Source organism: Solanum pennellii, chromosome 7 (genome assembly GCF_001406875.1).
Source record: "Solanum pennellii chromosome 7, SPENNV200".
In the NCBI taxonomy this organism is placed as follows: Eukaryota; Viridiplantae; Streptophyta; class Magnoliopsida; order Solanales; family Solanaceae; genus Solanum; species Solanum pennellii.
The window spans coordinates 75,490,765-75,501,822 of record NC_028643.1 but is presented as its reverse complement, the minus strand read 5'-3'; the positions used below and the strand labels follow the sequence as shown (position 1 = coordinate 75,501,822).

General features: G+C 31.9%; 1 protein-coding gene across 1 annotated transcript; it reads right to left on the bottom strand.

The window, feature by feature from the left end:
- Positions 1-3,609: 3,609 nt before the first annotated feature.
- Positions 3,610-10,184, bottom strand: LOC107023958 (ethylene receptor 2). Its single transcript, XM_015224808.2, has 7 exons — positions 10,025-10,184; positions 8,730-9,687; positions 6,815-7,183; positions 6,023-6,289; positions 5,764-5,891; positions 5,374-5,571; positions 3,610-4,261 (listed from the first exon to the last, which is right to left on the bottom strand). The coding sequence occupies exons 2-7, from the start codon at positions 9,627-9,629 to the stop codon at positions 3,913-3,915; spliced, it is 2,211 nt and encodes a 736-aa protein (XP_015080294.1). The 5' UTR covers positions 9,630-9,687; positions 10,025-10,184; the 3' UTR covers positions 3,610-3,912.
- Positions 10,185-11,058: the final 874 nt, after the last annotated feature.

The window sequence follows — 11,058 nt, the reverse complement described above, 5'->3', positions numbered from 1 at the left end:
AATAAATAAAAAGGCAAATATGAAAAAAAAATCAAATATCCATCTTGAAATTTGAATTATTTAATTATTTTGAACGAAGAAAAAAATCTCAAACATTCACTTAATATAGGAGAGAGGAAGTATCAACCAAACGAGCTCATAAAGTTATTCAACACGTAATTTAAGAGTTAGTTCTGTCTCTATCTTTTCTTCTTAGTTTTTTACGATTTGTATCAGAGCTCCAATTAAATTTAAAATGGATACTCTTAAGTACATTCAGAGGTGTGTTGCTCCACCAAAATTTTCTTCGTGCTCATTACTTAAACCTAAAATCTATGACTAAGGGTGAAGTTGTTCGTTTATTACTGCATACATTAATAATATGCAATGACAAAAAAAAAAATTTAGAAATGAATACACATATCTCTCTTATTTAAAACAAAAAATATTTATTAAAAATAAATGAAGTTAAAATTAAATATATTTTGTGAAAAATAAATAAATATGTTGATTTTTTTGACAAATGAAGATTGCAAATATTAAAAGAAAAAATACAACTAAGGAAAGAATGAGTCTGCCTTTGTTTTTGTTAGTTTGTGAGGTTGTTTTTGGATATGCAATTCATATGATTCATAACTGCATCTTTAATGTTTATTGGGATTGTAACTTTTCCTTTGTACCTTTTCTTATATTAAATTATTATTAGATTTCTTAATATATTTTTATTTTTAGTATATACTACTTGTGACATTATTTTATATTTTAATAACACAAGTTGTTTGTCTAGTTCTCTTGGTGATGCTGCACATAATGGAGTGCGTGATGATTGGAAATTTCCTTTTTTTTAGTACATAAATACATGCGCTGCTCATTCTAATCATGGGTAAAGTCAAAAATAAATTGATTTTTTTAAAGATAAAAAACAAATTAAAAAAGATTCTTTTTATCAAAATTGGAACTATATAAATTTGTTTATATATATGAGAAAATATTAATATAGAGTATACATTTATATATTATATAAATAGATAAATAAATACAATTAATTTCACATAATATTCATGATCATTAACTTCTCACTAACATAATACACGTTACATGTATCTCAACTAATACAATACGATACTTCGTCACCTTCAACTTTCCACATCAATATATTAACATATATATGGTATTTACTACATGTTTATCTACTAGTTAACCTACAACTTTCCATATTAACATAATTATTACACGTAATCTCGATTAATTTCATAAATAGTTGTTATTTATCACCATTGTATATCTAATCTTTTAATATTAATATTTTCATTAGATGTAATCTTGATTAAATTAATTATATATATGATATTTTTTACTTGTCATCTGTTATATTGTATATTTAACTTAATACGAGATATTGATTCTCCTATTTTTTGCAAAAATAAATATCAAATAATTTATCCAAACTTAATAGACAGAAAAAAAAAATTGACTAGGGCCAAGTGATTCAATAAATATTATTTTTAGGGTAAAAAGCCTAACTTTTTCGATCTACTAAATATGTGGGAGCACATGATTCACATGATCTTAGTTAATTTTATTTCAATTGATCAATCAGAATATTAAAAAAAAAGTGTCTTAAAAAAAAGTGTCCTCTTTGAGCTACAAGTGAATTTAAATAATATGCAAATTTGTCGTCAAATTTGATTCTTAAAATAATAAATTTAATTTAATTTACTTAATTTTTTTCCGCTATCAATTGTTATCTAAGTATTATAATATTCGATATATAGTAAAAAAAGATTTATTCCTTTTCTTTCCATTATACCATAAATAGTTGATATTAGAAAAATGATTTTAGGTTGAATATATCGACAATAACCACTTTAATTTATTGGTAAATTAAACTTTATTTAGATATTTAAAATATAATTTGTATCTATATTCGATATTTTCGTCTTAAAATTAAAAAAGTTTGCATATCTTTTCAAGTGCTTATTATATAAATAAATAAATAATATGCAATATATCACCTCCTAATTGTACTTATTAGCCTCAATTGAAAGATGCTTGAAGATTTACTTAAAGGGAAAAAATATACTTTAAGTAGTTATCTTATCTACATATTAATATGCCCTTGAAAATAAATGTGGTTTTTTCTCTCAAAAATTCGAATTGAAAATGTCAAATATGATAATTTAAATGCACAATCAAAATAGATCGTAATTTAAATATCTTTTTTGGAATAGAAAAAAATATATTTAAATTTCGATCATAACACAATGATTTACAGGCAAGGGAAATGTTTATTTCCACTCACCAAGTACAAAAGTGAGAAAAACAACACAAGAAATCTATTATACATTTTATGCCTTTTAACCTTTATAAAAAAGATTGCATAAAAAGTCACTTATTTGAGGCAACTTTACTCTTTTCTTGATTCTCTCAAGTAAAGCTGGAATGCCAAAATAAAATGAAGTGTATTCTTTCCTTAATAACAAAGAACTATATCATATAATATGAGCAAAAAGGAAAGGTATAACTAATTTCAAATAGGGATATTGTTAACTAATTAATGGTAATTGATATTGTTATAGTAGTTAATGGTAATAGCGCTGATAGTAATGGTTAATAGTGATAGTTATGTTGTTGGTGACGACTAATAGTTGTGATGGATGATAGTGATAGCTAATGGTGATGGTGGTTGACAATATATAATAGTGATGGTGATTGCAGTTATGATTAGTGATTGTTGTAATAATGATGGTTGATAATTATAATTACAAATAATAAATGATGACTAGCAATGATAACAACTGATCATAGCGATTGACAACGATGATAGTGATTGTGGATGGTGATATATAATTGATAAGATGTTTGGGCGGCGTGTTAGTATGTACTTGATATACTACATAGAGTCATGTCGATGAATGAATTGAATTGGTGATGTTCCGTAGTTATATAAGTCCTTAAATAAACATCTTAATAATATTAAAATTTTGAATCATTTATCTCTATCCAAACAATTAAATGGTATAACATGAAAAAATAAATCCTTTAATTGATATTTGACAAATTAAAATTTAAATCTAAGAAATAAATATATTTTATGAGATCTAAATATTAAGTCATTTCTCTTAGAAGCAAATAAATGAGACGTTGAACTCCCTTAACAAAAATAGGTAAGGTTTAAGTAGCCATATTTCTTTTCAATGGAATCTTGATACATGTTTTTTAACTCAATAATAAAATTATATTAAATATATTATTGTTATGATCGAGATCGAGACCTCACCATATATTCTCTAACGTTAAAAAGTGCTGCTCGTGTAATATTAAATTGATAAGACTCTTCAACAAGAAGTTAAATTATTGTTTATATTTTGTATAAAAAATTGACAATGAGGAATCAAATTGTCTGCCCTATCATTAGTGCCCTTTCAGAATTCCCTACTTTTTTGACTAATCATTTGATAAATTAATTATTAACCTTACCAAAGTTGGTAGCATACATATCATATACTATAATTTATATATTGGTTGTTGGAAACATTTTTTTATTTCCCTTTCCTTTTTGGTTTCCTTTCCTTCACATGTAGGGTGTTAATTGCCAATTTTTTTTAAAAAAAAAAACTAAGACAAACAAATTAAAACTCGAAGTATTTACTATAGCTGAATTCGATTGCCATTGTATTTTTCTTACATCAAACCTTACAGGAAAGACTTCACTAGTCCTATATATATGCATAGATTGTAGACCAAACTACTTTATACAAAGCTACTGAGGATTACATAAGATAAATGAAACTGCAATCAGCCATATTGCATCATCATCGTGAACAAATCGTCGTTTTTGCGAAAAATCGGAGATTGTATTTACTGACACACTTGTATTCTGATTTCTGAGACTCAGAGTATGAGTCTTGAGACACTTTTGGTTCACTGGGATTAAAGAACAGTTCCGTGCTCTAAAAGCCCGGATAAAACACTTCTCATTTTATCAATTGAAACAGGTTTCAGAATAACTCCATCCATTCCAACTCTCAAGCAGTTTTCTTTTGTCACTTGGTCAGTGTTCCCAGTTAGTGCCACAATAAGTGGCCTCTCGAGACGTTTTCCAAATTTCTCATGTACACTGACGGCAACATCATAACAGTTCATACCTGTTATACTTACGTCCATGATTAGTACTTTGTGTTCCCGAGTAAGGATTCTCAAGCACTCATCACCGGAGCCAATGGTTGTTACATCGCACCCTAGATGCACTAGCAGACTCTTCGTTACCATCCTGCTAAACCTACATAAAAAGGTTTCAAAATTTGCAACTACATTATTCATCTTATATATCATTTTCAAAAGATGCTACATTTGCAACAACCTGAGAAACAGAGTTGTCACTAGGACAGATTCGGGTAAACCAGTCTACAGCCACCAACAGTGAATGAGAATAAAGAAAAAAGCAAAAGGTATGGATACTTATCAAATAAGTAAAAGAGAATCCTTTATAGCTTTTTTATTTGATAAAAAAGAATTTTCTGGACTTGCTCCTATAGATGTCTATATCTAATATTTATTAATCCTTTCGTCACGAAAAGAATGACAGAGTAAAAGGATTACTTGGATATGTTCATTTCTTAACCCTTTAACGTAAGAAAAATTGGAAGCACATCAAAGTACAATAAATCACATTTTCCGATAGTGCTGGTCGGTAAAAATATGACTCCTCAAAGTATAAATAGGCTCCAAAGCTAAGAGGTTCGGGTTCTCCAATCTTTCCTTCTGCTTTGCTTTCTCCTCCTCTTTTTTTTTCCCAATAAAGACCACATTCATTTTCCTCTTTTTGTTAAGCTCCTTTAACTTTCCTTTTAGCATGATAAGACCTATGAGCTTCTTACCAGTTTTGCTACCAACACGATATGAAACTTCATGCATTTAATTACTACAAACCAAGAAATGATTAACAAGCTAATAAGGCATGCATTGAGGACCAAACTTTAGCAGTTAGTGGAACCAGAACCAAATGATAATGATTTTTGCAGGAAATAGCTGAATGAACTTTTTTAGGAAAAATAATCTCTTGTTTTTACCGTCCCTACCTTGGACCTTTGTTTTTAATGACAAGCAAACCCACAGTCGCTACCCTTCAGGTGCACATTATCTTATGCTCCTACTATATCTAAGTCTAGAACATCCCACTATACATAAAAGTTATTGAACTCTTAACTTCCATAGACAGTAATAGACGGTCAGGCTCCTTGTTCCAAAGTGATGTCCAATGACTACCACTTTTTTCAACTTGTAAATGTCCAGTCTCACGTAAAACAGATCAACACATAGCAGAACAAGATTGGACAGAAAATGCAGGACAAATAAAAGGTCAAAAGATAACGAGGTAGCATGAGCACTCACCCATTATCATCCATAACCAAGACCTTTAGTCCTTGAAAAGTCATCTGCATGTGATTTGCAGGCAATCCGGGCATAAAGGGAAGCTTTGACTCATTTAAGCGACCAGGAATGCCAAGTTTAACAATAAAGATAGCAGTAGAACCCTTCCCGACACCTTCACTTTCAATCCAAATGTGTCCTTCCATAAGATTTACAAACCTGATCCAGGCCATTAGAACAATACGTCAGAAAATGATCACTGTTGTAAGTGTCTGAACATCCCATGGTACTAAATTTCCAGGGAATGTGCATCAGCCAAAAAAAAAGAACTTAATGTCTCAATCTGCAGTCCTCAATTATCATAGCAAACCGAAAACTGCATTCAATACAAACACCAGTGAAGTGAGATACCTCTTACAAATTGCAAGGCCAAGTCCAGTGCCAGCAGAATTTTTAGTTGCTGGTTCCTGGTTTTGCGCAAATTTACAGAACAACTTGGGGAAATCCTGAGGATTAATGCCTGATCCTGTATCTTTTACCTAAATTACACAGAAAAAGTAGCAATAAAAATCAACAACAATAACAATCACTACCCAAGAAGAATTTAAAGAGCAACTACCATTTACTGGGAACACTAAATATCAAGCATGTAATAAACCTATAAACATACCTGTACACGCAAATAGAAGTGATTCTCACTCTGCACAGGAAAAAACTCTGGAGCTCTAGGATCTATTAGAGATTCTGATTTTGCATTAACTGCAGAAACTGACACACTGCCTTCTTTTGAGAATTTTACAGCATTGCCAACAACATTTAAAAGAATTTGCATGAGCCGTTTTTCATCTCCAATAGCAACTTCCGGCAAATCCGAAGACAAACTAAGCGTGACAAACAGCTTCTTTACAGCTGCAACAGGCTTGATTAAGTTAAGGACCTAAAGCAATAAGCAGAAACCTGAATCAGTGAATAGTTTCAGGAAGGGTTGGCAAAATGGTTTTAAAAAATCAAGTAACCATCCAATCCAACCACCTATATATGAGTTGGATAACTGAACATTTAAAAATGGATCACATATGGAAAGTATCAATATTAGCAATACCCATTTGTCTGCTGGTTACATTTCATGAGTTCTTACTTTCTGGGAGTCTAAGCTCATTTTGACTTTTAGCTTGTGTTCTCACCTAGCTATTATTGAAATTATCCATATTATCCGTCGGTTAACCCATTCTTTATCCGCGTAAAATATGGGCAGGTCGAATATATTTTTATCCATTTTTGTTTAGCATGTTTCCAACGCTCATATCCAAACTGACCCGCCCATTTGTCACTCCTAGTTTCCAACACAACATGATAAAAAAAAAAAAACCCCAATATTGTCATAAGTAATGAGAACATATTTTAATTGTTCTTTTACTCAAATAATCTAGAATTTGCAAGTAAAAGGGAAAATTAGGCTTACCTCTCTGAAGAGAGCATGAAGATTGAAAGTCCCAACATCAAGTTGAAGGCTTCCATCCTCTAGCCTTGAAAGATCCAAGACATCATTGATGAGAGTTGCTAAAAGGTTGCTGCTCTTTAGGATTGTTTCCACCATCAGACGCTGCTCGGGTATCAGTTCACTTTCTTGCAGCAAAGATGAAAGTGCAACCACCGCATGCATGGGAGTTCTCATTTCATGATTCATAACACCCAGGAAATCATTACGCGCACGAACAGCTGTTTCTGCTTCTCTTCTTGCCAGATCAAGAGCCACATTCTGCTCCATAAGAAGATCTCGAGCCCTCATTGATTCCTCCAAGATGGCAGCATGGGAGAGAGCAACAGCTACCTGCATTGACAACAGATACAGGAAAAAGTCACTCCATCAGGTCACACATTCAAGTCCCACATGCATGAGCTGCTTCCGTTTGAGCCAGTTGATTGACTAATCATAGTCTACTAGAAGCTTGAATCTATATGCTTCAATGAGGAAACTGCAATCACTCCACAAATTTCTGTTTTATCAAAGGAGATTCACAACTAAGAGGTTAAAGATTTCAATTTCCTCTAATAACTTCATTTTTTTCATTCATTTTCTCGAAATACTAGGAGAAGTGTACAGAAAACAACTCCTTCTGAAGAAATCTCAACAGTACAACACTGTCTTTTCTTTTATGGACATTCGTAACTTTTCCCTTCTTTTCACTTTATATGAAGAGTACAGAAAATACTACTCGGACAGTCATAATAGATCTTTAGTCTACAGTATGTATATGAAATCAAATCAAAATTATAGGTCCCATTTTGTTTAGATCCTACATCCAACGTCAAAGTCTCATAAAGCATAACAGTCGTGGAAGCCAGTTTTAGTCAACTGCCATCTTTAAGAGTTAATGTTAATAGTAAGTTGAGTGTTATAACAACAACATACCCGATATAGTCCCACAAGTAGGGTCTGGGGAGGTGAGATGTACATTGTATGTAGACCTTACCCCTCCCCCACCTTTTTGGGATAGAGAGGTTGTTTCCGATAGACACTCGGCTTAAGAAAAACAAGTTGAGTGCTTTGGCTTGCATATATCAAACAATGCATATGCAACAAGGAGTTACAGTGTGAATTTCATCACCAATAAACTCTTCCTAGAAGAAGGCGACACAAAATAATAAATGTTTCACTTACAACAACAACATACCCAGTGAAATCCCACCAAGTGGGGTCTAAGGAGGGTAGAGTGTATGCAAACCTTACCACTACCTTGTGGAGGTAAGTATTCACTTAGTTTGTATTTGTTTCAATCCCTTACTCATACAATTGCTTTTTATTGTATTTTTTCCAATTCCTTACTCATATAATTGCTTTTTCCGTTAATAGTTTTTATTCTTGAGTGTTTTTACTTCTTAATTATTGTCCTCACTATACTTGTGCTTTTTGCTTAAAAGCCTCATAGACCTCAGATTGAAAATTCAGTCCAAGCATTTATCAAACTTTGTGAATCAAGAGGAATAACATGTATGAAGATAATCAGTGTGGCGCAGATGAAATTTCTTGTACGTCAATTACTATTACTATCTATTGTTTCTTGTACTTTGATTATTGAATTATTTTGCTATAGTCACTGTTCAGAAATCTTTGTCATGCTTTCACTTTCGTTACTTCTTTTTCTTGACTGTTTTTGCTTAAAGCGAGGGTCTATCGGAAACAGACTTTCTACCTATAAAGTAGGGGTAAGATCGTACCCTCTATCCTCCCCCCAACCGCACTCTGTGGGAACACACTGGGTATATTGTTAGTGTTGTTGTAATCAGTGCAGATGAAACTGCATCAATGTAGTTGTCTCATTGTGGTAATAAAGTGAAGCTATCAGATATTGTATCACATATAGAAAAATTCAAACCTGATCGGCTACCACATCAACAAGCTCCAATTCATGGACATGCCATTGTCTTGCACTATTTGAAGGAAGCATCAAAACCATCAAAGCATAGCTCTTCGGCGAGAGTTCGGGCCAATCATTAGTCTGAAAATTTGAGAGATGCAAAAGTGGGACCCTAACAGCAACCACCTCACCTGGAATGTACTTCCGGGTAGGTCGAAGCCTTGCAACGGCAGAATTAGGTGAAATTTTAACAGCACGATTTGCACTGAAAACTTGATTAATTACAGGGAGTTGTATAGGTACTGTAAATCCAACTGGATTTTGATGATGTAAAGTGTAAGAAAGTTGAAGCTCCACTCCAGTTCGAGTCGGCATCCACAAAGCACACTCTTCCAGTTGCAATGCTCTTCCAAGTTCTACAAGTGTAGTCTTCAAAATAGTATGTCTATCCAGAGTACTTCTGATTTCATGTGTTAGCATTCTAACATATCTACCCGTCTCCTCCTGTGTCCGAATAAGACCCATTTCACGATCAAGTTCCGCCGCTTTGTTTTTCAAGAATAGCTCCCTAGTTTTGACACTTAATAAATCCGGAATAATGTGCACAAGCATGACAGCAGTTGCACATGATACCGCAGCAGTGGAGAACTTCGCCGTAGTCATCACCATTGCCACAGTCCTTGTATGAGGAGTAGAAGTCCACAAATTGATAAGGTGTGTTGCTCCACAAAGAACTATGAAAGCACCAAACTGCACAAGCACCCATCGATACGGAAAAACAGCTGATTTCTGGACAAAGTATACCAGTTCGATTGGGATGGAAAAATAAGCAACTGCAATGAAAAAATCAGAAATGTACTGATACTTCATTAACAACTCATCGGCAGGCAACAGCGGATCGAAGCAGTTACAATCCATGATGAACAATCTCCTTAATGAATCACTCTATCTTATCAACACCACTGCAGCACAATAGCTGAAAACCAACAATTCAGCAAATAAAATGTACTTCGTTAGTCTCAAAACACTGAGAATTTAATACTATTTTAGTCCGTTCCAAAAAAAAAATAACACATTTCTATATATAATTAACAAATTTAACTTCAAAACACTCATTTTATCCCTAAATGAAACGATTTATAATCACACAAACTTCCATCACATCATATAAAATAGGACGGAGGAAGTAACTAACACACTATATTACAGAGAGTATCATAACAACACAATTCGTATTCCTCTATTAAAATTACGAGAAAAGGGATTAGGGTTTGTTTTGATATAAGAAACAGAGTACCGATAGAAGAACTTACAACTGAATATCGCCGGAAAAAGAGATTCGCGACGAGGTCGCCGGAGCTAGAGGTGGAGGATAAATGACCACTAATACAGTAAAGCATAAGTAAGAGTGATCCTCCATTAATGGCCAACCGTTTTGATTCGGTGAAGTGCTAAATTTAGTAAAATTGAGTGACATCATAACAATAACTCAATAATCCAAGTTTGATTTTAGTGTCAAATGATATAATCAATTTTGTTTGTTGTATTTTCACTTGCAATTTGATTTAAAATATTATTTTTATTTATTAAAATTATATTATTTTACATATATCTTTTTAATTAACGTCCGTTTAGCCCTAAGAATACTTTGAAAAAAATTTGAAAAATGGTGTTTGATCATATAACTTAACAAATATATTTAACAAATATCTCAAGTTCTCAAATACTAGAAAAAACTAGTATTTGGGCCAAGTTTTAATATTTGGGAATAGAAAATTCAAAAACTACTCCAATTTTTTATATATTATTTATTAATTCTATCTAATATTTGAACTAAATCTTCCGAAATGGTTTGAGTTCTAATTGAGTGATAAAATTGAGAAAAAAGAATAATTTGTGTTTAATGAGTTATAATTATAACTGAATCAGTGACAAGTTTGAGTATGCGATTAATGTGTTGTTTTGCCTATATTGTTATCAATTTATAAGGTTATATAGAACATCTTCATTGTAAAATGATGATATAAATTTATGAATATTTTAAATAATTTTTAGAACTTATGGCTATTAGTCATATTTTTTGAAATAGTCAAATATTATTGAAAAAATTTGAGACAAACAAAAGGTGAAACTTCACCTGAAATATGATTTACCGAGAATATTTGAAAACTTGAAATCAAACTCTAGCTTAGGATTAACTTTTGAAATATTATTTGCGAAATAAATAACTAATATTGAAAGTAAAACATGAAAAAATAAATTTATTTTTTTCAAAATAGTAGAGATATTAAAAGTGAAAAATCAAACATGAAATTTTATTATTGAAATAGGGGATACGAAAAATAAG

Excerpts from the sequence above, each read along its gene's own strand:
- LOC107023958 (XM_015224808.2), bottom strand. The coding sequence starts at position 9,629 with ATGGATTGTAACTGCTTCGATCCGCTGTTGCCTGCCGATGAGTTGTTA. Across the intron at positions 6,290-6,814 it reads TTCATGCTCTCTTCAGAGAG|GTCCTTAACTTAATCAAGCC; the intron begins GTAAGCCTAATT and ends TTATTGCTTTAG. Across the intron at positions 4,262-5,373 it reads TTGGTTATGGATGATAATGG|GTTTAGCAGGATGGTAACGA; the intron begins GTGAGTGCTCAT and ends CTTTTTATGTAG.